The sequence below is a fragment of the Heloderma suspectum genome, chromosome 2 (assembly GCF_057233095.1).
Source record: "Heloderma suspectum isolate Gila_16-S chromosome 2, 16-S_ref, whole genome shotgun sequence".
In the NCBI taxonomy this organism is placed as follows: Eukaryota; Metazoa; Chordata; class Lepidosauria; order Squamata; family Helodermatidae; genus Heloderma; species Heloderma suspectum.
Window position 1 is genome coordinate 193,242,714 of NC_139459.1, and position 24,825 is coordinate 193,267,538.

The window sequence follows — 24,825 nt, forward strand, 5'->3', positions numbered from 1 at the left end:
GAACGGAGGGGACTGGAAGGCCAGAATACAAGCTATTCCGAGGCCTCCCCAGCCTCCTTCCCTTCGCATCTGAAGCATCCAGCTAGATGGGCAAAAAAGTCCATCTAGTGAAAATGGAAAGCGGGGGGAGCAGGGAGGTGATGATTGCCTCTGCCACTCCTCTTGCATTGCACTGGATGCTTGCAAGACTCAAGAGCATCAAGGGGGTAAGTCATAGGATTGGACCCTAAAAGCATGATCCTTTGCATGTTTAGACAGAAAAAGTCCTGCAACTCCCAGCATTCCCCAGCCAGCATAGCTGGCTTGAAAATTCTAAGAGTTATAGAACTTTTTTCCTGTCTAAACATGCATAGGATTGTGCCATAATTATATAGTCCATACATATGTTCTGTATGTGCCTCCTCGTGCCCTCAGAGGCTCTGCTCTGGATTTTCTCTTTACTCAAGCGAAAGAGAGCCAGTCTGGTGTAGTGGTTAGAGCGTTGGACTGGGGAGGGATATACATGTAATTAATTAAATAAAATAAATTTGCCCTTTTCTGTGTAGCTCCCACTTTGCGGAATGCACTTCTGACAGAGGCTCGGCTGAACCCTACTTTAACCAGCTTATATTATTTATTCATTTATTTCTTACATTTATATCCCGCTTTTTCTTCCAAGGAGCCCAAGATGGCGTACACAGCCCTCCTCCTCTCCATTTTATCCTCACAACAACCCTGTGAGGTTGATTAGGCTGAGAGTCAGTGACTGGCCCAAAATCACCCACAGTGAGCTTCATGGCCAAATGAGGTGTTGAACCCGGGTCTCCCAGTACTGGTCGAACACTCTAACCTCTACACCACACTGGTATAGGCATGTGAAAATGTGGCTATTTCAGAGGAGTTTCTCGGCGGGCTTAGCTACAGCTGCAGTCCTTTGTGTACTTATTTGACAATAAGCCCCACTGAACAGACTGGTATTTACTTCTGTTCTGACTAAGGAGCCACGAGATGTGCCTATTGACTAGTTTTTGCCCCATATTTATTTATTTATTAAATTTATTGATTTATTTAATTTATTAAATTTACTAATCACCCATCTGGCTGGTCACCCAGCCACTCTGGGTGATGTACAAGCATATAATAAAACAGTGTAAAACAATAAAATTCTACAATAAAAACATTTTCTAAAATACCCTAACCCACCCCAATATTTTGATTTATTGTTGGGTTTCATTGTGAATGGTTTAACTATGAGTTTTCTAAATTGGTTTTATATTCCATTTCATGCACTGCTTTTAATAGAGAACTGCAGTACACAAAAATGCTAAAAATAAATACTTCGAAATACATTTGAATTCTATATTCTCTCAAAGTTAATAAACGTTAATATACCTTAAATGAGTACAATTCCAATTTGAAATAGATTTGCTAATTTGGGCCATGTAACTTGGTTTATTAAAGAAAATGAAATGTCATTAGGGGTGGTAAAATCAGCAATATGAAAACATGGTAATGTTGACATAATCAAGAATTTGACATTTTTACTATCAAATAATACCAGTCCAATGTGATTGTGAATGAATTAGTAATCAAATAATTGCAACTGCTGGCATTGCTAAGTAATACACATGAAATTCACTCAAGATCTTAGATTTCAAAAAAGGAGTAAATTGCAAAGTAATATATCTACATATCTGAGTCAATATCCAGCACAGAGTTAATGGCATGTAAGCTAATTGAAATCCAGGGGTTTCAGGGCACTGTGACCTAACTGTGCACTGGATTGTGGCCCTACAGTTTATAGCCCCCTCCACTCCTCCCATTTTAATGCAGGGGAGAAAAGGGAAACTCACTTTCTCTCAGCCTCAGCATTCCGCAGCTGTAGAATGGGTCTCAGAGATGAATGAATGAGGGGTGGCTGGGTTTATGCTTATAAATTCCCAGCTGCAAATTCACTGACTGGTTCTGAGGCTTATCTTGCAGCTTCAGCTGTAAAATAGGATTTGGATAATTATCCAAATAAATGGATCCAAACAAACCTGAGACTCAGTTTTGCTTTTGAATGACCTTGAAACAAAAAGCATTTGTACTTCAATGCTAATTGTGCCCTTTCATCTTCTGTGTCCTGCTCCAGAGGAGGCTGCATTTCATTGGTGGACAACTGCTGCCTGCAACAGTGTGCGTCTTCCCTATAAAGGCTGAGTCACATCAAGCCAGTGATTAATTTATTCAAAGAGGGTTGCTGAAGCGCAAGCCTGAGCTAGCAAGCCCTGTTTCCCAGTCCCTGGTGTATGGAGGCAGGCTGCGACTACTCAGTGGTGATGAAAAGACTCGGTGACACTGCACATGCTCAGATGCAAGCTTTTCCTGTATAATTCTTTTGTATAGTCTAGTGCTGAGCTCTGGCACTGAAAAACCATTTTGACACGACATTTGGTTTCTGTTAAGCCGTTTTTAAACCAGAACTAAGCAAAGCCTCTTCTTTCAGGGCGCAGGGCTTGGAAACATCCCCACCTTCACATCTCCCTCCTTCTACTTTCAAGGGAATCGTCTGTCGGAGGCTGCTCTTGGGGTGATCTACGGCTCTCCAAGGCAAGGCAATTAGGTGCTCGGTGAGCATGTAATATCATATGCTAATAATGATTGAAACTGCCAGTTTCAGCAGAAATGGTAAGAAGGCTGTGACTCCCAGAGGAGGCAAGATTGGATAGGAAGAAGGGGCAATTGTTAAAATGTCAGCCTGCATGCCATAAGGCAGATTGTAAAAAGGCACTTGGGTGTGTTATCTTGCAAAGTCATTGTGCAGCCCAAATTGGTTATATTCTCAATGATAAACAATACAAAACCCTGCAGATTTAAGACCAGAGTTAAGGCTATTTCATGTTGACTCAAGCTCCACAAAGCCAGGAAATTGGAATCAGAGTTTGTGCCTTAATAGACATGCCCCGTGTTCAGTGATGATGTTGTGCAGTCACAAGTTGTGCTTGCTTACAACTTGCATACAGGACCAGGACAATGTGGGGTCCCAGGCACTCCATACTCCTGAGGTGCTCCATCCTCCCCATCTGGATTTAGGCCTCAAAATACCAAGGAGAAATGTGGGTGCATGGAGGGTAAGTTGTAAGCAAGCACAATTTGTGACATCATACAACATCACTGATCAAATGTTAACAGAAACACTGGGAGCTTTCTACACAAGGCTGTTAATCAGCTGCATCTACTTTTGGTTTCGTCGCAGAATTGAGATCTGAGCACTACATGAGGAATGTTTCTGTTCCTGCTTTTCCATTACATAACCTCTAGGTGACACTGTGGTATAGTGGAATAGCACAAATACACAAGAGGAAATGTATTTCACTTTCACAGTTAAAGGTTGCATTTTGTCCGCTCTTAAAAAACTTGCCAAAAATGCTGGTTAGACACAGAAATTAAACTGGAGGGTCACGACATCTTCTAAAGAACCCATAAACAACTGTGACTGGACTTAATGAAAATGTTGAGCAGACTGTGGAAGGAAAGGTGGCAGTCTCCCCTCCAGGTTCAAAGGCCTTCATGCTACACTCCCTATTAGTCTGCTAAGGTAGTGAGTCTCCTTTTAACTGCAAGGTACTTTCAGAGGGAAGAAGCAGGCTTGTATTAATGCAGATGATGGCAACTGGGGCAGCTCTAAAGATCTGGGACACAGCTCAGAAGATCTGGGGCCCATGCACAGGTGGCCTGTTATTACACTGCCCATGCCCCAAGGTATTTTGAGATAATGACTGCTGTAATTTGGCCTCTTCTAGAGACATAAAACCAGTCAGTTTTGCCCTTAAATGCTACCTATTCCACATTTTCTGCAGACATTTATTCAGTAATATGGAAGATTGTGCCATTTCCAGGCCACTGAAATCTTGGCAGATGTTAAATAGATACCAGATCCAAATCTGGTTCAGGTGCAGAGAATCTTTCAGAGACCTGAATGGTATAATACATCCTGGACAAAACTGGTGCAACTCTTTGTAATATGTAGTCCTCAGGGGGAAATATCTAGAGCTCGATCCCTTTTTGACCCTGAAGGACTACAAGAAGAAGGGAAGTTCTGAGGAGAAAAGGGGAAACTGAAATGGTGAAGAAAGCTCCTGAAGAAACAGATGAGGGAAAGAGAGTGACAGAAAAGACAGGTCCTGAGGAGACTGAGAAAAGACCAGGAAAAAGCAGCAGCCATAGCCAGTGGTCCCCAATCCTTTTGGGTCAGTGGACACATGCAGGATTTTGAAAGAGTGTCATGAGCTCTCTAATAAAATGGGTGCCACAAGGGTACCTTGTCCATTCATGAAATGGCTGGCTGGTCAGAAAACACTCAGTTCCCAGAAGGCAAACTGGTGAGGCTAAAAGAAAAGTAACTTGCCCAAGAACTTCAGTCCAAGGCAGAGGTGGGGTCCAAGTAACCAAAACACAAAACCACTCTTTGGAACCCAAATAAAGATGGCCCATTAAGCCTCCCAGTTTAAAACACACACACACACACACACCCCTTTAATGTAAAAAAATCTTATGAAATAAAATATAAAACAGGGAGCCTGGTAGATGGAAATAGACGTATCCATGGTCACATTGGTGCCAATGGACACCATCTTACAGAGCCCAGGGTTAGGGTGGCCAGGTGTCCTATTTTCATAGAATCATAGAATAGTAGGGTTGGAAGGGGCCTACAAGACCATCGAGTCCAACCCCCTTCTCAATGCAGGAATCCAAGTCAAAGCATCCCTGACAAGTAGCTGTCCAGCCTTGTCTTGAACGCCTCCAGTATGGGAGAGCCCACCACCTCCCTAGGGAATTGGTCCCATTGTCGTATTGCTCTAACAGTCAGGAAACTTTTCCTGATGTTCAGCCGGAATCTGGCTTCCTGTAACTTGAGCCCATTATTCCATGTCCTGCACTCTGGGATGATGGAGAAGAGATCCTGGCCTTCCTCTCTGTGACAATCCCTCAAGTACTTGAAGAGCACTATCCTATCTCCCCTCAGTCTTCTCTTCTCAAGGCTAAACATGCCCAGTTCTTTCAGTCTCTCCTCATAGGGCTTTGTTTCCATTCCCCTGATCACCTTCGTTGCCCTCCTCTGAACCCTCTCCAGTTTGTCTGCATCCTTCTTGAAGTGCGGTGCCCAGAACTGGACACAGTACTCCAGATGAAGCCTAACCAGTGCTGAGTAGAGGGGGAGTAGTACTTCCTGGGATTTGGAAGCGATGCTTCTATGAATGCAGCCCAAAATAGCATTTGCTCTTTTTGCAGCCACATCACATTGTTGGCTCATATTCATCTTGTGAACTACAACCATTCTAAGATCCTTTTCATTTGTAGTGTAGTTAAGCCACGTATCCCCCATCTTGTAACTGTGCATTTGGTTTCTTTTTCCTAGGTGCAGAACTTGGCATTTATCCCTATTAAATGTCATTCTGTTGTTTTCTGCCCAGCACTCCAGTCTATCAAGATCACTTTGAGTATTGTTTCTGTCTTCCAAAGTATTAGCTATCCCGCCCAATTTTGTGTCATCTGCAAATCTGATCAGCATTCCCTGCAGCTCGTCCTCCAAGTCATTATTAAAAATGTTGAAGAGCACTGGGCCCAGGACTGAGCCCTGCGGTACCCCACTCATTACCTCTCCCCAGTTTGAGAAGATCCCATTGATCAGCAGTCTTTGAGTCCGATTCTGTAGCCAACCGTGGATCCACTGGATCATTGTTTCATCTAGCCCACTTTGAGCTAGTTTGCTCATCAGGATATCATGGGGCACTTTGTTGAAAGCTTTGCTGAAGTCGAGATACGTTATGTCTACAGCACTCCCAAAGTCTGTGGTAGAAAGACATTGTCTGGGCACTAGTTCTACCCAGTGAACAACAACAGAGAGGTAGACCTGGTATACAAATTTCTCAGAGGCTCAGTCTACCTATCTTGGTAGATTTGGTGTCCAGGCCTTATCGCTGCTCAGTCACCAGATCTACCAGAAATAGTAGACCTGTTCTCTGATGCTTTAAAAAAGCATTTTTAAAGGGCTTTAAAAAAATGTGCAACCATACACAAAATGTACAGTTCAAGGAAAAGTATGCAATTCCAAAAGAACTTTGCTGTAGTTCAAAATTCAAGCCATGCAAAAGTTGTATGGTTAGCTGATGTAAAAAGTGGCTGATAACAACGTGAATAAAGTGAGTAGTCCACGCTCCTCCAGAACATAACTGATCAAGCATACTCATTTTCCTTCCACTGGTAAAGACACTCCCTGAAGACTCCAGTGCTACTCTCTAGAGCTGCCTTCCCCAACCAGGTGACCTTCAGATGTTTTGGACTTCAACTCCAGTCAGCCCCAGCTAGCATGGCCAATGGTCCAGAATGCTGGAGTTGTAGTCCAAAACATCTGGAGGGCACCAGGTTGGGGAAGACTGTTCTAGAGAGTGTTCACCAATGTTTCCAAGTTGAAGGAAATCATTCTAGGACGAGTCATGTCAAGTTGTCAATGTTATGGCAAGGGCAGGGATGCCACAAAATATACATTACGATATTCTTAAGACAGCTGTACTATGTTTGTGCATCTGAGTTTCCCCCCCCACGTGTTCCTATGTGTTTTTTTTTAATTCTGTCCACATAAAGTTCTGTTGAAGTTGTTGATACTTCTTGAATATAACACTCTTCTGCATTAGTGCTGTTCAATTCCCAGGATCTTCTGCTACTCTATGTAGGCTTCTAAATGTCATGGAATGTGATGCTAAGCAACAAAGAGCACACACAAGAAAAGTGCACAGGTGTGTTGTAGCGGTGCACACTATGCACGCGAATTACAACCAAAAACTGCTGTGAAGCTCCCCCCCCCCCAAAAATGGTCATGGGTGTCAAGTGGACACCCATGACCATAAGTAGGGAATGACGAGCATATGATAAATGCTTCATGTAGAAAAGTCCTGGAATTCCGCTCAGAATACTGGAGTACTGCCAGCATTCTATCTTCAGAGTCAAACTGAGTATGCCCAACACAACTTTGCCAGCAGTTGCAGCCATAGGCTTTCATGAGGCAGAAAAACCTAAATAACTTTTGAACCACTGCTCAGAATTTCACCAAACCAATGAAAGGCACATCTCCTCAACATACCTGAATAACCTACATGAGTAGTTTTCACCAAAATTCGAAAGAAAGATATATGCCAAACCACAGCTTGGAGTAAAAAGGACAAATGTGTCAATTTTCAACACTTTTTAACTTGCTGTACCTGTGGCAGTTTTTATTAGATCACTTCGAAATTTTGCAAAACTATGGACCTCATCAAGTAGATCATACATACCAAGTTTCATATTATTAGCTAAACATGTGTCACTTTTATAAGCAGTAGAATTTTAAGGCTTATCATGGCTGAAGCTTTTTGTGTGTGACTCACCTTAACTAAAGGGGCATTCCTGTGCCCTTTTAATATTGCCAGGGAAAGCTGTCTAGGTTTTGCCAATTTGCAAAAAAACCTGAACCCTCCCTACCACAGCAATGGCACTCTTTCTCCCTGAAGGGCTGATGAAGCATGGCCGTCTTTCAGAAATGTGCCAGACCTCTGTTGCTGCTTTTGTTGCATTATTTGGTGATCAGATTGGGGCTGAAGAGTGGAGAGGATGTTTTCTATGCAGATCTGATCTCGAATGCCGTCTCTTTACAAATTAAGCAGTATGACCCAAGTCCAGTTTTGCCATCATCAGACTCTAACCTGGATGGGTTGTGCAGACAGAGATCAAGGGGGACCAAATCTGGTCGACTTGCTTCCTGCAGCTGATAAAAGCTCACTTTCAATTTTGGGGTAGAGGCGTATGGATGGTGTTATTATACAGTTTAGTCACTAGGTGGCAGTGGACTTCTCTGTATCTGGGTGGAGTCAAGAGCATGTAATTACTGTTCTGTTCTTGTTTGAGAGAAACAATAAAGTTCTTGTCTAGCTGCCTGCGGGACTGAAAATCAATGAATCTTTTTCTATGAGTGAAAATTGCAGGTGCAGGCCTCTGATCTAATAGGGGGCAGGCTCCCGATCCAGTTTGGGTCCCCCATGATTACTTTTGAGTACAGAGTGTGGGGTGGGGAAAGTATAGTTGCTGGCTACATATTTAAAGTAATGTGTATTAAAGTGACCCTTAGCCACATCTCCTTTAAGCTTTCCATGACATGGTGTCAGAAGTCACGCTTTAAACCCACAGGTTTCTAGCAAAACAAAGAAAATGGCAGTTTCCTGCACCAGAAGCCTTCAGCTTTAATAACTCTGGCCTGGATGGAAAGAAATATTTCAGCTGTGGGGTAAAAGGGATTGGGGTTTCCCCCTTGCAAGCAAAGGTTAAGCAGTGCAACCTGAGGTTTAGGCAATAAATCCTCAGGGAGGAGAATTCTGTGGTCCCTCTCCAGACTAATCAGGAAATCCCCAAAAGGGAACACAGGCCCACACCCCACCTCAGATCCTTAGGACCACAAGGTGCAGGTGCCATTGTACTCATTGTTTCAAGACGGGGCTGGACAGCCATCTGTCCGGGATGCTCTGACTTGGATTCCTGCATTGAGCAGGGGGTTGGACTCGATGGCCTTATAGGCCCCTTCCAGCCCTACTGTTCTATGATTCTATGAGTCTACTCCCCTGCTGTTCTTTCTTCCAGCCCTCTTTCCTTCCATACAAATGGATGGTGCAAAAATGTCCATTCTCTTGTACGGAACAGATAAAAAGACTGCTGAACAGAGGGCACACAATTCCTCCACAATTTTCACCTAGGGCAGAAAAATAGCTGGAGCTGGCTCTGTCAGCCAGGAACATGTTGCCTACCGCCGAGCAACATCCGTCTCATCTCTTCCTCTTCCGCGCCATCTCCCGCTTGACAAGGGGGAGAGAGTGATTCGCAGAGGGCGCTTTCTCTGTCCTCCTCCTCGCGCTTAGCAGAAGAGGCTTCGGAAGCTGGAACTAGAAAGGAAAAACCCAGACGCCGCCTCGGCTGCTCTGCTGCCCCGGAGACAGAGCGCGCCCTGGCCCCTTCCCTTGATCAGCATACCAGAGGCCTCCTCATCTCGCTAATGAAAGGGGAGTGGAGGCAGAACCGGGCCACGTGGCGAGGTCCTCCCGCTGAAATGGAGCGGGCATTGCCCGCGACAGAGCGGGGCCGCCGGTTCAGTGGTGCCCTGGCGGGTCGCGGCTTCCCGAGCAAGCGGCTTCCCACGCAGGAAGAGGGAGGGCGTTTGAGGAGCTGCGTGAGCCGCCCAGTCATTTTAACGGAGGAAAAGGGACCGCGTGCGTGCGTGCCTCCCATTTACTTTAGCCTTTCTTTGCAGGGAACATCAGCCTCCTGCCCTGTTTGAAATGTTTTTAATTTTTGGGGGGTAGCGTGTATACACAAGACCAATGGAGAGGGAGAAAGACAGACTGTCCCTGCCTATGTCTGTGTATCAAGACTGACATAGGCAAGGGCCAGTATGTATTCGTCCCTCTCTTTCTCTCTCTGTTGGCTTTGTGTATACAGCGCTAAGGATTAAAAACAAAACTTCAGACTTTTCAAAAAGGGCGGGAGGCTGATCTTCCCTGCAAAGAAAGGCTAAAGCAAATGGGGCACGTAAGAAGCTGCTTTATTCTGTGTGTGTGTGTGTGTGTGTGTGTGAGAGAGAGAAGTTTATAAAACTGTAAACAGAGAGGTTAGATAATTTTGTTTGCCTTCCTCTTTCATAAAACAAGAACTCAGGGTCACCAATGAAGCTGCTTTTTGCAGTAGTTTCAGAACAGATGAAAGGAAATGTCTATTAATTATTTCTTAAATGTATATCCTGCCTTTCTACTAAAAACAGAGCTCAAAGTGGCTAACAGTAAAACGCAGATTAAAATAACGACACTATAATTAAAGCATTATAACTCCTCAAACCAAAACACATCCAATAAAACCACACTGATAAGGAAGGAATAACAGCACCCATCAGATTAAAACCTACTTCAGCAGCAAATCAGCTTAGATGCCAAAAGCCTGCCTGAGTAAAAATATCTTTGCCTGCCTTCACAGGATGCATAATTAACTTGTGGGATTCATTATTGCAAGATGCTGGTCATTAATTTAGATGGCTTTGAAAAATTATTAGATAAATGGAAGGGAGATAGGGCTATCAGCAGTTCCAGACTGTGATCGCTAAGTGGAACCAGCACATTCAGAAGCAGTGAGGCTAAGATACTAGAGGCGATCAGCCAGGGCGGGTGTTGCATTTATGCTTGGCTTTTGAGCTGCTTACAGGCATCTGGTCTGATCCAGCAAGTCAATTCTTACGCACCAATAAAGATAGAATTCTGTATAATTCTGTTCTTGCTTTTTGTATCTGGTTCTTCTGCTACATGACTCTTTTTCTAGAACGTTTCTTTTAGGGCACAATCCTGCACAGCAGATCCACTGACTGAGGGGGCCTTTGGCAGTGCTGAGAGTCCTGCTTGGCAAAGATGGAGTTCCCCTGCCAGCATGCTGGTGGAACTCCTCCAATACAACCACAGAGCAATCAGCTGGCATAGATGCTTCGCTGGCAAAATTACACCTGTGGCGTGGGAGAAAACAGGGTGGGGATGTGAGTGGGGCAGAGTTATGCCACATCCAGAGGTGGTGTGAGTAATTTCCCTCTCACCGATGTCAATGGGGGGGGGGGGATAAAAAATAGCTATCCCTCATCTCCCATGCTGAAATGACAGAGCATAGACTATCACCACCGGTATATAAATCCCACACAGAAAGAAGACAAGCCAGGTGTTAGGGTGTACAGCAGGGGTGAGCAGAAAGTATATCTCCAGAGGCCAACGGTCACGAATGCTGGGAGTTGAAGTCCAAACCCTCTGGAGATCTACTTTCTGCTTACTTCTGCTGTACAGCATGGGGCTATATCTCTCTGGCCCCATCTTGCATGCACTTAGAGCTCAGAAGGAGGAACCTTGGTGATGGGAAACTCAAGAGGAAGGGGACTTTGCACAACAGGGAGGTACTTTGCATAAACAAGATGCACTTTGCAAAATGTTTGTCTCCTAACTGAGCACACATGAGAACTTGTGCACACTGCTAACACCTGTCTGACTGAAACCTAATGGTGTTGTAGTTCTGGGATTCCAGAAACAAGTACCCAGCAGCATCTTCCACTCCACTCCAACTAATAGGGGTGCCAGGACAGAGCCCCTCACACAGGTAAGCAAGGGAAGGAGGAAGACGACGCATACTGTGAGATAATTGCTGTGACTGTCTCCCATGTCTTCCCTATCCAACCACATTTGCCCTATTTCAGACAGTGTCATGTCTGAATTGTATTGCTTGACCACTTCCCCCCTCCTGCCCAAACTGTGTTTCACTGGAACCCCGTCTAAGTGGAAGGGGGAAGTATGCTTAAAGTTACTGTCATTTTCCGCCTGTGCCGCCCCCCCCTTCACTACGGCATACGCCAGTGAGCGCTTCGGTGAGCACTCCTGTGCCACCACTCCCCCCTCCCTCTCTCAAACACTTATTGTACCTGCAGGTTCAGGGACTTTCCAGAAGCTGCCTGTTGCTTGTTGCTCCCCCCCCCCCGTGTCTCCCCTTGCTCTCCACAGGCCACTTTCCCACAGGTACAGGATCCACGATGCCAAGGCCAGCATCAAGGGCAGGCATGGTCAGGCACCTACCAAGGGCCCACACCCCAGCAGAGGCCCCCTGACAAGAGCCCCTGGACCTGCCCCTCTTCACCATTGTAACCTTCCTTCTCACCTGCCTCTCGCTCTGGCTCAGGCAACAATAGCGGCAAGGAGCACTAGATGCCGCTGCCTGCTTGCTCCCTGGCTCTCTGCCTGTCAAGCAAGTGGTAGCCAGGAGGAGGAGGAGGAGGGGCAACAATGGCAGTGAGAAGGTAGACTCACTGAGGGTGGGGCCCATTAATGGTGTCTTTTCCAGGGCCCCCCAAAACCTGGAGCCAGAGCTGCATGATGCTATGCCCTGTTCCATGCAGACTATGAGGAAGGCCCACCCCATGATCAGCAGTAGTAGCCAGGGTACTCCCATCTGTTCCTTTGTGGGATTGTTGACCTACTTTCTCCAGGCAGGCTCCTGCACCCTTGTAAGCTCTATGCCAGACAATCATAGGACCGGTGAAGGTGTTCCTGCCATGGTGATGGTGTCCTCTGGGGCACTGCACTTGCTACCCTGCTGTCTGTAGACATACTGCCCAAGGCACAGGTCCCCTACTGGAGAGACAAGTTGGCAACCCCACATGTCTTTACCTTTCAGGATCTTCTGCATCCTGGATACTTTTCAATTAAGGCTTTATTTGCAACATGCATTGTTGTTTCTTTGTTGCTAGAAAGTGGTGGATAGATGCCTTTCCCACAACCCAGTATGATCTGGTTTCTGCTGGCCTCAGGGTGGGACTGCTAGTGGGGACAGGGAGCTTGATGAGCTCAGGACCATTGACCCTTCCACTCTGTGCTCACTCAGGTTCTCTAGACCAGCCTTCTCCACATGGATTGGACTTCAGCTCCCATCAGCACGGCCAATATTGAAAGATGTGAGTTAGTCCAAAACATGGTCCGGAATGCTGGAGGTTGAAGTCCAAAACATCTGGAGGTCTACTTTCTGCCCACTCTAGCCTGTGAGGGGGCAAGCATCTCGCAGTGCACAAGTAAGGTAGATACTGCTGCCAGGGTGTATGAGGCAGTCGGGTGCGGGGAGGGGCATTTAGGCCTGCTGAGATGCTACCTGGGAGGGAGGGCTTGTCTGTTAGGCAACATATTATTATTACACTTATATCCCGCCTTTTTTCCTCCTAAGGAACCCAAAGTGGCATACACAATCCTCTCCATTTTATCCTCACAACAGCAACCCTGTGAGGTAGGTTGGGCTGAGACTCTGCAACTGGCCCAACATCACCCAGTGAGCTTCCATGGCCAAGTGGGGACTAGAACCTGTATTTCCCAATTCCCAGTCCAAGATTCTAGTGATGGTCTGAACGAAGTCACTAATTCACCTTTTCTTGGGGAAAATAGGCTTACAATAAGCCTCCCATTTTAGGCCTATTTACTTTGAAGAGTACTTGCTTTGAGCATACAAGCTGAAAACTGCGCACAATCAAATCTGCTCAGAAGTATCAGGTTGCATAGAAATAGCCTCATACAATCAGCAACAAACATTATTGTAGTAATTACCCTTTTTAGCCACAAAGGGGCAGCTTTAAACAGGTCCGTACAAACAAAAGCCCTATTTGTCTTAGGAACTAGTTATTAAAAAGATAACATCAACCAAATGACGTTTTGAAATGGTGCCAGGACAAGCTGGCAGTGGTGTGTGTGTGTGTGTCTACAACCTGGCACTTCCTCCCTACTCCTAAAGGGAGCAGCAAGCTTGAGAAATTGACACTAGAGTGATTACTGATCCCTAGGGCTTGAGCGGAATTAATCCCACATTACTTGCATTTCACAGCTACCACAGACAGTATTGATTCTTGTTCTTTTCCAGTATAGCAAGGCTTAATAATTTCACCTTCTTTAAACTGAGCTTAGTGCAGTTTATCACTAACAGGAGAGGGTTCCCAGCCTTCATGCTGAGATAAATATCACCTACCCTATTCCCACCTGGCAAAGTGCTCATTAAGAGCAGAGGAGTTGGCAACCCTAACAGGACTGGGAAAGCGAAGGGAAACCAACATCTGGATGTTTGGGTAATATGTGATTAAAGGATTGGTATTCAGGATTCAGTTAGCAAGACTTTTGAAAAACAAGCCTAAGCAATTAAAGGACTAGAACTGGCCCAAGAGATACAGGCTGGAGTGGAGCTCAGATGCCCCCCTCCTCCACTAGGGCTTGTATGTCTGAATGGAGGCTTCATGTGTATGACAGAAGAGGGGGGGAGAAAGTGATTATAAGGGATTTTAGAGGGTTCCTGGAAATGAGTGTGTTTTTCTATGCTTTCACATAAGAAGAGAGGGAGGTGTATGTATGCATGCTGGATATAAGGGGTGCTTGTGTGTATGAAGGGAAGATGGAAGGATGGCAACGTGTGATCTGTGTGCAGGAAAGAATGTATGGGTGACAAGCCATAGTGAGAGAAAAAGAGGTAAGGGAGAACGAGTTCACAGAGGTTTGGGGAGAGAGAAAAATAGTTGTGGGGTTGGAGCTCCAACACACTAAATCCCCGCCTCATCTTCAATCTTTGGGGCAGGTTACTTGGAGGTGTGGCTAGTCACACTTCCCACAATTGTTATTTTATCATTGTGCCCCGAAAAGTGTCCTCACATTTCCAGATGTGTCTGCAGGTACAAACAGCCCACCTAGCCATGGTTTATATAGTCATAGAATGAATCTGGTAGATACTACACAGGAGTAGGGGTTATGGAAGCACCTCTGCACTATTTCAGGAATGGCCTTTCAAAGACCATGCGGTCAGAACTCCTTGAGTTGAGCCCATCTGACCTGTGTTACAGTAAGTGCTTGGCCAATCCTTGCTTAAGCAGAGTCCGAATGCATCCTTTGTACGCTTCAGGCACCATCTTTGTTCATACAAAACTGCAGATCATAACACACATGTACATTTAAGGACATCAAGGTTCAAAAGTAATTAATCTACCATATTAAAAAGGACACTCAGAAAGCAGTAAGGTTGCAGAGGCATTTTTGGCCTACACTAAGGAACCTGAGGTCGCAGATGAGTGGCTGTCTGCAGGCCAACAGGTTAACAAGCAGGACTGCCCTCTGTCCTATTCGGAAGTGACTAGCAGCAGTTGAGGAAGCAGCAAAAGTCAGCACTTGAGCTCTCCTTCCTACAATTTAGCAGGATTTTCTGTACCAATCCAGTTAAAAGCAATTCCCTCAGCAGGGCGTGCTGAGATACCACCACATTGGGATCAAAAGGCACAGCGCTCGTTTCTAACACTGGCCAGCAGGAACTCCTTACTCTTGGAATGTCAGCTGGCCAGCCAAGCAGGCAACACTCCGCTTACCACAAGCTATGGCAAGTATGCTGCTCTTCCCCACCCTGTGAACAAGACATGAGCCACTTCTATGATTTCACCAGACATTTTATTGGAAATGTTTAAATATTCTGCAGACATGTTACACAACTTCCCAGCTGGGAATCTGGGCAATATGAACCACTGGAAATTGTTGCTGAGGCAAAACTGGTTTGCTATCCGAACTCATGAATGCTCTTCGGCTAGCTTATCAGCCTTTGCCACAGCCTCCTCAATGGGCCCCACCATGTAGAAAGCCTGCTCTGGGAGGTGGTCATAGTCTCCTGCAATCAAAAACAAAGATATGCAGCAAATCAAACAATGGAATCAGCTAGCAATAGTCAAGGAGAGCAGCAGACTGGCACATTTGTCTATGAGCAGCACTGTATGCTGCTACTGGGGGCATTTTGTTTCCTTTCTTGGTTTTGCTCCAAAGGATCGAAGCAGAAATTTACTATGATCTGCCTGTACCTACTTGTAAACCCATGTAAAGGGTTATTGACCTCTACCACCGTACCCACGCTTCCCTGGATTTGGGTGCAGGTGTGGAAAAATTATGGCAGCTGGCCGACCAATGTCATGTGTTACCTCTTGGGTACAATAGTGGTCTGTATTAATGCTGAAAACGTTAGGGATGCAGAAGTGCTTATGCTTGGAAGAGTGAAAAGGTATGAACATTTTATTGTGACAGGCAGCACCTACTGAGAAACCTTTCAAATCAGTGTTCCAAAGGCAAGCCAGTGGTACCTTTAGGGTCTTATCAGGACATTCTTACCTGTAAGGATCTGTTGGAAGCCTTTGATGGTTTCCTTCAGGGGTACCAGCTTGCCTGCATGGCCAGTAAAGACTTCGGCCACTTGGAAGGGCTGGGATAGAAATCTCTGAATCTTACGGGCACGGGCCACTGTTAGCTTATCCTCTTCAGACAACTCATCCATACCCAAAATAGCAATGATGTCCTGGAGGGACTTGTAGTCCTAGAAAGACAAAACATGCATGTGGGTGGAGACAATGCAAGCACACTGCAGCAGAGTAAGTTATGCACCAACTCTTCTGCATCTTAACAGCCATTGCTGCTAACTAGGAAGGTCAGATGGAAAAGTTTTCTTGCTAGAAATTGTGTGTATGGATTTTTGCACATATAATAAGCAGTAATTTCTCCATTATATTTTGTACCGACCCACCCTCTCCTCACCTGCAAAATCTTTTGCACCCCACGGGCCACATCGTAATGTTCTTGCCCTACAATATTAGGATCCATGATACGTGAAGTTGAGTCTAGAGGGTCCACAGCTGGGTAAATGCCCAGTTCAGCAATGGCACGAGATAGCACGGTGGTGGCATCCAAGTGGGCAAATGTGGTTGCAGGGGCTGGATCAGTCAGGTCATCAGCTGGTACATAGATGGCCTGGAGAGAGAGAGAGAGAGAGAGAGAGAGAGAGAGAGAGAGAGAGAGACTTATTAGAGAGACATACTAAGCATAATGCTATCCATTAGCAGCTTTGCACAGCCATTTTGTAATGGAAGGTAACAGCCAGATTGGATCAAGGTGGAGAGGAAGTGGATGTAGGTAGCAGTTCACCTTTGTTCCACAAGTGAGCTACCAACAAAGCACATATACAGTTTTGTGGGCAAATTAACCCCACACATCTGTTACCTGCACAGAGGTGATGGAGCCCTTCCGAGTTGTTGTGATTCTCTCCTGCATGGTACCCATATCAGTTGCTAGAGTAGGCTGGTACCCCACAGCTGAGGGGATTCTGCCCAGCAGGGCAGACACCTGGAAGAGAAGGAATAAATTGTTTTTATAGTCTTTCAAATCTAGTAGTCAGCAAATACATGATCTCTCCCTTACTTGTCTGCAAAGCAGAAGTCTTACACAATTGATGCAAAAGCCACAGGGACTGATCCACAGCGATTAGGACAACTAACTGATTTTCTTCCACGTGCTTCTGCTGGGCCTTAAGTCCTGCAGCCCTGCATCTTACAACTACCATGAGCAAAGAGTCACAGGTGGACTAGAGACCCCTTCCGCGTAGTAGAGTCCAGTCTGAAATTGCTGGCTCACGTTTTTAGAACAATGCTAGTCTAGTGAATTCAGAGTGGGAGATTAGTCTAAGCCTGTAGCAGAGACCAACTTATCACACTGAAGCTTACCTCAAATCAAGTCTGTTTATTATAATCCATGACCAGATCGAGAGTACAGGATATATAAACGATATATATACACAGAGACATATCAAGCAGTGTATGCCATGAACATTAGACAAATCACGAACTTATTAACTGCATTCTCAACTTAACTGCAACAGAAAAAACCCTGGAGGGAGCAATCCTACCTTTATTGACCGTCACCTCTGAGCCCAGATGCGACCACCTATCCAGTGCAGGATGGGAGGAGTGGTGAGGAGCAGATCCCCTCCTCACTCCCCCTGCCCGGCTTTTGCAGCTAGACAGCCAATTTCGGCTGTGTAGCCACGGGAAGCGGCAGCTGGACAACACATAGGATGTGTCGTACCGGATTTCCGACTTCCCCACCTGGGCACGCCCCAGTTTTGCCACTCCATGCTCCTCTTCGAGCGCGGAGCACAGGGCTGTTCCGCACTGCCTACAAAGCAGCGCAGTAGGGGGTGGAGGTCAGTTTTCAGGGAACCGACCTATCCTATGGCTGTCTAGCCGCTGACTAGCGGCCATAGGATTGCGCCCTTAGTAACCTTTTCAGTAACTACAGAGATAACATCAGCTAAACAGTAGGAGAAATAAGCAAATGGTCTCTGTCAGGCATCTTAGATAAGTAATCACTTCTCTCCTAATATCTTAATGACAACATAGTAACACATCCATTACAGTCTCTAAATCCTCTGAACCACAAGGACAGTAAGGTTGAAATGAAAAGCCTTTGTTGAATCTCCTCTCTAATACGGCAGAACATTCATATGGACCACTGTAAGTGCAACCTGAAGCTTTTAAACATATATAGTTCTTAAACAATTAGCCATTTTTCTATCAATAACCAATTGAATGCACCCCCCACCCCACGCAAAAGTTTACCTCAGATCCAGCCTGTGTAAAACGGAAGATGTTGTCAATGAAAAGCAACACATCCTGACCCTCCTGGTCTCTGAAATATTCAGCCACAGTCAGTCCAGTTAGAGCAACCCTGGCACGAGCACCAGGTGGCTCATTCATCTGTCCATAAACAAGTGCGACCTGAAGAATAGGCGATTTGACATAGTTAATGATGTGCAGGAATTGCGCTATGCGACTGCAGGTTTCCAGCTTGATTACACCAAGGTAGTACATTATTGGATGTATACAGAAATGATCTAGCCTATTTCATACAGCTCCCAACAACTCTAGTTTATTTCCAGAGCACAACCCACAAACTTCATAAGAAAGCCAGTCTACCCCTTACTTCACTTACTTACATCAGTCCTTCTATGGAGCCATGGTTCCACAATGGCCAGGCACTGTATATAGAAGTGTGTACAGTCCCTTGGCTTTAGTAATTGTGCAAATTTACTATCATTGTTTGGCCACAGATCAAGACTGAAGATTCAGAATTCTACATCTTCAAGCCTGAAGCAGAGTAACCAATTTCTGGTACAAGCTGCAATGTTCCAGCTTTGAAGATGATAGACTACACCAACTGATATTGCATTTTTAGGGCCTAAAACCGATGTTTTCCCACCTGGGTAGCCTGAATACTCTGCTCACCTTGGATGTGGTATCTTTCAAGTTGATGACCCCAGATTCAATCATTTCATGGTACAAATCATTTCCTTCACGTGTTCTTTCACCAACACCAGCAAACACCGAGTAGCCACCATGGGCTTTGGCAACATTATTAATCAGCTCCATGATCAATACAGTCTTGCCTACACCAGCACCACCAAACAGTCCTGAGAAAGAAAGCCTGTTTAGTACCTTAGTCTTCCCCTATATACTCCCCCTATCTCCCCCCTTTTCCTTCTCAGAAATAGAGTTGCTTCAGCAATCTCAGAAGAACGAAAGTCATGAGTTTACTCATCAATGAAGGAAACAAAGCCAACCCACATCACATCAGCAGTATGTAAAGTTTTGACTGATAATGAACGAGATCCCAAACTGTTGGCAAGGAAATTTCGGACACCCAGGTTGTGACCACCCTATCCCCAGGGTACAGCCTATTCCACATGGACCCTCTTGGATAACTTACCAATTTTACCACCTTTGGCATATGGTGCAAGGAGGTCTACAACTTTAATGCCAGTGACAAGGATTTCCTGTTCAACACTCATCTCAACAAACTCTGGTGCTTCAGCATGAATAGCAGCAAACCTACAAGAGACAATCCCGTTAAGCAACTTGCACCTCATTATCTTGGATATTCACATAGCGCTTACAAATAATTGAGCCCAACTGTTCAGTGTAACACTGAGTCTTCTAGGCCAGGATGGGCAACGTCATGGCTCCTTTTACGTACCTTATGACTGTTAGAACTCTTATCAGTTTAACAGCATTAATTCACAATGCATGCAGAGGCAGGTTTGAAATCATGACTAGATCGAGGTATCCCATAATGCTAGACTAGTTTTAGTGCAAGTAAGGCCTGGAGCAAGAATACCATTTATATACTAGGTTCTCTGAACCAAAATGGAATATCTAATCACATATTTTGAAGAGAATTGCTTTGATTGCAGATAGTTACTTCTCAAAACTTGTTTATGTGCACCTGAACAAAGCAGCTACGCTAATTTGCTATATACAGTTTAGAATTTAACACTGCATTTCTTTAGAGCTTCATGGTCAGAAGTGCTCTTCAGAACTCAGAAGAGCTGCAAGATTAAAAAATGTTAACTGATTGTATCCAATTGGTGTTCTGCTAATGGAAGGCTCTTTGATCCAGCAGAGACTTCTGTCAACAGAATGTGAAAGAAAGCAATTTTTTGGCAATTCACTTTTCCCCTCCAAATCTGCTCCAGAGGGTTGGAGGATGCTTCAGAAGAGAGTAAAATGTGGCGAAGGGAGCAGGAATTGCCAAAAATTGCCTCCCTTCTGCTAACAGAAGCTACCTCTAGATCAGACAGCCTTTTATCAGGAGAGGGGTACCAACTGGATAAAACCTAATGAAATTATGTGTAGCAGTCAAAAACCTTCTGCTGCAAGGTTCTTTAAACCCTTAGAAACTAGGTGAGGCCTCTGCTATCTAAATTTAACAGTCAAGCATTAAGACCGCAAACAACAACAACAACAAAAGCCAAGGTTCTCTGAAATTGAAGATTAGTCAATTAATCTGCTTTTGACCTCAGTCTATGAATAATAGTTGCCTTATCATTTATCCCTCAGATTCACACTTACTGTTTGGTTGTTATTGGGCCTCTTTCATCTATTGGCTCTCCAATCACATTCATGATTCTGCCAAGGGTCTCAGGTCCCACAGGAATTCTGATGGGTGCACCAGAATCCAAAACTTTTTGGCCTCTCACCAAGCCTTCAGTACCATCCATAGCAATGGTACGAACAGTATTCTCACCTATAGTGGAAGAGAAATATTACAGAAGATGCCCTTCCTGCTAAGCCAGTGTCTAAACTGTGGAAATACATTCCAGGGTTCAGAGAAGTCATCTTTCCCCTCTGAGTTCATCCCAAATGGTAAAGTATGGCAGGAAATTGAGTTTCTACTCAAGAAAGATGACAAATTTGGCCAAGATTTGTTCGGCCAAACCATGTACTTTCTGTCTCCAAAAGTTCAAAGAACACAGGCCAAGAACTACCATCTACCAAACCTTATAACAGCTGCATGACTAAAAAATCAGCACTTCAATAAAGATTTGTTTTAACACAAATACTTGTAGACTGCGAAACTCATTAGTACAGGATTCTAAGGTCAAGGCCTCAACAATAGTAGACAGGCAAAAATGTGTCACATCTCATGTCTCTGGATTTGACAATTCCAGAAGTATAAACTGCTCCTTATCAAGGAACTGCAAGGCCATAAATACCAATGTCATCAGAGTTTCTTGCATTCACCGGAAATTTAAACATAATTAAGTTGGAGATGGGGTCACGAAGAGTCAGACATGACTTAACGACTGAACAACCAGCTAGAACTCTACTAGATCAATACTGCCAGCCCACATGGCTTTGTGTCCAACTGTCAGCAGTTCATTGAAGTTTCCTTCTCAGATCCTAAGTATGGCTTCAGCAAGCTCAGAAGAACGAAAGTCATCTTTTATTGATCATCAAAGAAGGAAGTTAGACTACAGAGAAGCCAAATATACTAATGACACTCACCTAAGTGCTGTGCCACCTCCAGCACCAAACGTGTGTCTCTGCCTTGCACCTCAAGAGCATTGAGGATTGGTGGCAGGGCCTCATCAAACTGGACATCCACCACAGCGCCAATAACTGCCACGATGCGCCCCGTAGCAGTGCCAGCTTTGGCTGCAGGAGCTGTCTGTGCAGCATAGTTCCGGCCTAGAGAACAAAGAACAGCCATGAAAAGAAAAGAAAAAAACAATTTAGATGCTAATCAAGGGATATCTTCAACCCATCCCCAGCAACCTACAACACAAGCTGATACTCTAGGAGAATTGAGGTTAAGATACCCATCCTTTTGGACTGCAGAACTTTAAAGTAGAGATTCAGATTGTGACCTTCATTCACAACACTTAGAACTTACCAACATGGATGACTAAATAGGCAAAATGTCTCAATGATGTAGTGATCAGGACAGACAGTAGATCGCTGCTAAGCACAGACCAAGTGTCATCCCTCCACGATTTGAAATTTGATGAGTCTCCCTGTGTATGTGGGACCCTTACCTTATCACTACTTAGTTCACAAGGTTTGCAGCCTTCCTACCTTCAAAGAACCTTTCCTATATCAATTTTGACGCTATATCAATTTGGACTATTTGAGACTTCTGAGGCACATTCATGATATATCTTGTTCAGAACGTAGGGCCATGAATGCCAATCTTTGAAGTGAGCATGCAGGGGAAGATCAGTAATGGTGGACATCTCTTTTAAGGGAAGCTTCTCTACCACTATTGATATTCTTAACCAACAAACACCCACTGATAAGTTTCCACAGCATGAGAGCCACTGATCCAGCAGTTTACAGAGCCATATATCCACTCCCTTACCAAAAACAACTCATGTACGGAGACAGAAGCTCTACCGCAGCCTTTGCCAACCTGGTGTCCTCTAACTGATTGTTGGGCTACAACTTCCAGCATGCTGCAGCGAGTCATGCAAGCTGGGGCATGCCGGGAGTTGTAGGCCCACAACCTAGAGGGCACCGGTTGGTAAAAGCTACCCTACCCTATATAAAGGCCCATGCCTATCTTTATAATCCCCAGCCTATCTTTATAATCCCCACCCCCCAAGCTGGTTTCCAGGTCGAGGACCTGTGTCACTTAAGATCCACACACCAGTGATCCAGCACTAGTTCTCATTAAACTCTCCGTCTGTGTCTTACTAATTTTGACTTCTCTCTCTGCACCACACAGACCCACGAAAGCAAATGATATGCTCCACTTGGGCCAGAAAGCCACGGGCAATCCGGCCCCACCTTCCTGACCCCTCTGGACCCTCTACACAGCCTTCTCTCGGAGGCCCGCCACCTTGTCACAAGCGAGAACGGAGGCCCTCGTCTCATGTACTAGGGGCAGCCCGTCTCTCCGTGCTCCGTTATTCCACTCCGTGGAAAGGTTCTCCTATACATGTGGGCTGCTTTCGCCCGTATGCATGTATCCTCTGCAGCAGCAGCCTCTCCTGTGGCGCCAATATGAGCCCCGGCAGCCGCGCGGCGCGTGAAATGGCAGCCCTGCGCGGCGCCTTTCCGCGGCCGTGCCGCAGGGCCAGGGCCCGAAATGCTCATTTTCCTCCCCACCCAGACCCCGAGATCTGGCTTCTGGAGACGCAAAGAAAGGAGCTGCAGCCTGAGGAAAGGCAATTCCCCGCTGAAATCAATCAAACACGCCGCAACAGAGCAAGACCAAGCGGGGGGCACTCCGCGGTTGACGCAGGAGGGACACCCGAAAACTGAGGGGTGGAAGCCCTTGGCCAGGCCAGAAATAGGGGCCCTTGGGAAGGACGCCTCCGTCGGCTCCCCTTTGGGCGACACCCCCCTGCCCCATTCGCGCCACTAGGCCCCAAGGTGACCCCGCCCTCAGGCGCTCTGTCTTCCCGTCCCTCACTTACGGGCCTCGGCGGCAACTGCACCGGCACCCCCGCGAAGCTGCAGCAGGTCCTGGAGCGGACTCGGCGCGCTCCGCACCCCCCGCAGCAGAGAGGCAGCCGAAGAGGCGCAGCACCGACCCGCGAACCCCAACATGGCGGCCACCGGCTGACTGAAAGGGGAGACCCGCTGCCAACCTTGCTCAGCTCCGGCTGAAAGGCGGGGTTGTACGACCTGGACTCGCTATTGGTTGGGAGCGTTCGTCCTTCTAAAGCCGATTGGATTAACGTCCTTGCCACTCATCTGCGGGAGGACTCGCTGGTTGGAAGGGCTCGCCGCCTCTCTGCGTCGCTAAGGCTTAAGGGGCGGAGCTATGGGACGTGCCCAGCCTGCGTTAGCCTATTTAGTGCGGTATCGGCTCTTCACCGCTAAGGGCCTCTGGTACTGGATGTTTCTCAAAGAAAACCCGCTTGCTAATTGGATAGAATTGTAAAAGACCCATGGATATGATTAGTCAATGAGTAGGAAAAGGGGCGGGCATAATTTTTAAGGGCGCCGTGCGTGCCGAAGAGACGGGACTGATCACGTGTCCTACATTTGTCCTGGTCGTAAATGGGAAGTTGTCAGCGTTTCCTCGGGTCGCATGGGCGTACGGCAGCCCACCATCAGGAGGGAGCTTGGAGTTCGCAACGGGAATGCCAGTTTCAGATTTTAGTGCAAAAATTAAGCTTGGCTAAATGCACATTTTTCTGCAAAAAAGAAAAAACAGGCTGTGATCCTATGCAGAGTTAACCATGCTTAAATCCCTTGCCTTGTTGTGGCGAAAGGGCTTGCGTAACTCAGTGAAGCCATAAGCTATGCCGTGCAGGGCCACCCAAGACGGACAGGTCATGGCAGAGAGTTCTGACAAAATGTGGTCCACTGGAGAAGGAAATGGCAACCCACTCCAGTATTCTTGCCAAGAAAACCCCATGGAACATAATATGGACTTGAGCACGCTCCGGGAGAGAGCGCAGGACAGGAAGTCCTGGCGTGCTATGGTCCATGGGGTCATGAAGAGTCGGACACGACTGAACAACAACTCCTATGCATGTTTAGTCAGTAGTAAGTTTATATTCCCCAGTAACTGCATAAGATTGCAGCCTAAGATCACTAACTTTACATAGTATTGGGCTACAGGTTACATCAAGGTCTTGCTTCCAAGTGAACATGAATAGGGTGGTGCATGGCTGCAGTCATACTTAGGAGGAAGTAAACCCTTTAGGACTGAGCTTTTTAGCTACTCTGATGTGTTTTAAATTTTGTCATGTATTTCCATGTATGCATACCGATCCCTCAATTTAAAGAATAAGAACTTTTGTTTTTCTGAACCCTCATCCAATAAGGCGGGGTGCGAAACTTACACCAAGTGCACTTTACATTGCAGAATTTGCCCAGAAAAACCTAAAACATGATACTGACCTTTACACAGAAGTAGACCTCACATGATATTGTTGTACTGTCACCTGCACACAGTCCCCAAATTTCAGCCACTTACCCCTTCTGGAAACCAAAACATGCTTGGGGCATAAAACATCCCAATAATCTATTGATGTTGCCATTGGGGTGTTTTTATGTCCCAAACACAAGAAACATACTGGGGTGTAAAAATGTCCGATGTCCCAATAAAAGTTTTACCTTGACAGTTTGATACTTTTCTAATATTTTGAGTTTAAAAC

General features: G+C 45.8%; 1 protein-coding gene and 2 non-coding genes across 3 annotated transcripts; all 3 read right to left on the bottom strand.

Moving 5' to 3' along the window:
* Positions 1–14,991: 14,991 nt before the first annotated feature.
* Positions 14,992–23,288, bottom strand: ATP5F1B (ATP synthase F1 subunit beta). The gene is made up of 10 exons (XM_084837133.1): positions 23,131–23,288; positions 21,218–21,400; positions 20,282–20,456; positions 19,140–19,261; positions 18,659–18,843; positions 17,993–18,151; positions 16,599–16,721; positions 16,137–16,349; positions 15,717–15,918; positions 14,992–15,225 (listed from the first exon to the last, which is right to left on the bottom strand). Exons 1-10 carry the CDS (start codon positions 23,261–23,263, stop codon positions 15,128–15,130), a joined length of 1,593 nt encoding a protein of 530 aa, XP_084693259.1. The 5' UTR covers positions 23,264–23,288; the 3' UTR covers positions 14,992–15,127.
* Positions 18,910–18,980, bottom strand: LOC146353702 (small nucleolar RNA SNORD59). The gene has a single exon (XR_014788694.1). It is a non-coding gene; the product is annotated as a small nucleolar RNA SNORD59 (small nucleolar RNA).
* Positions 21,101–21,175, bottom strand: LOC146353703 (small nucleolar RNA SNORD59). Its single transcript, XR_014788693.1, has one exon. It is a non-coding gene; the product is annotated as a small nucleolar RNA SNORD59 (small nucleolar RNA).
* Positions 23,289–24,825: the final 1,537 nt, after the last annotated feature.

What these genes read in the sequence shown, in the direction of transcription:
- ATP5F1B (XM_084837133.1), bottom strand. Translation starts at nt 23,263, where the DNA reads ATGTTGGGGTTCGCGGGTCGGTGCTGCGCCTCTTCGGCTGCCTCTCTG. An exon ending in TGCAGTTGCCGCCGAGGCCC is followed by an intron (nt 21,401 to 23,130) that starts GTAAGTGAGGGA and finishes TTTGTTCTCTAG; the next exon opens with GCCGGAACTATGCTGCACAG. An exon ending in GGCCCAATAACAACCAAACA is followed by an intron (nt 19,262 to 20,281) that starts GTAAGTGTGAAT and finishes TGTCTCTTGTAG; the next exon opens with GTTTGCTGCTATTCATGCTG.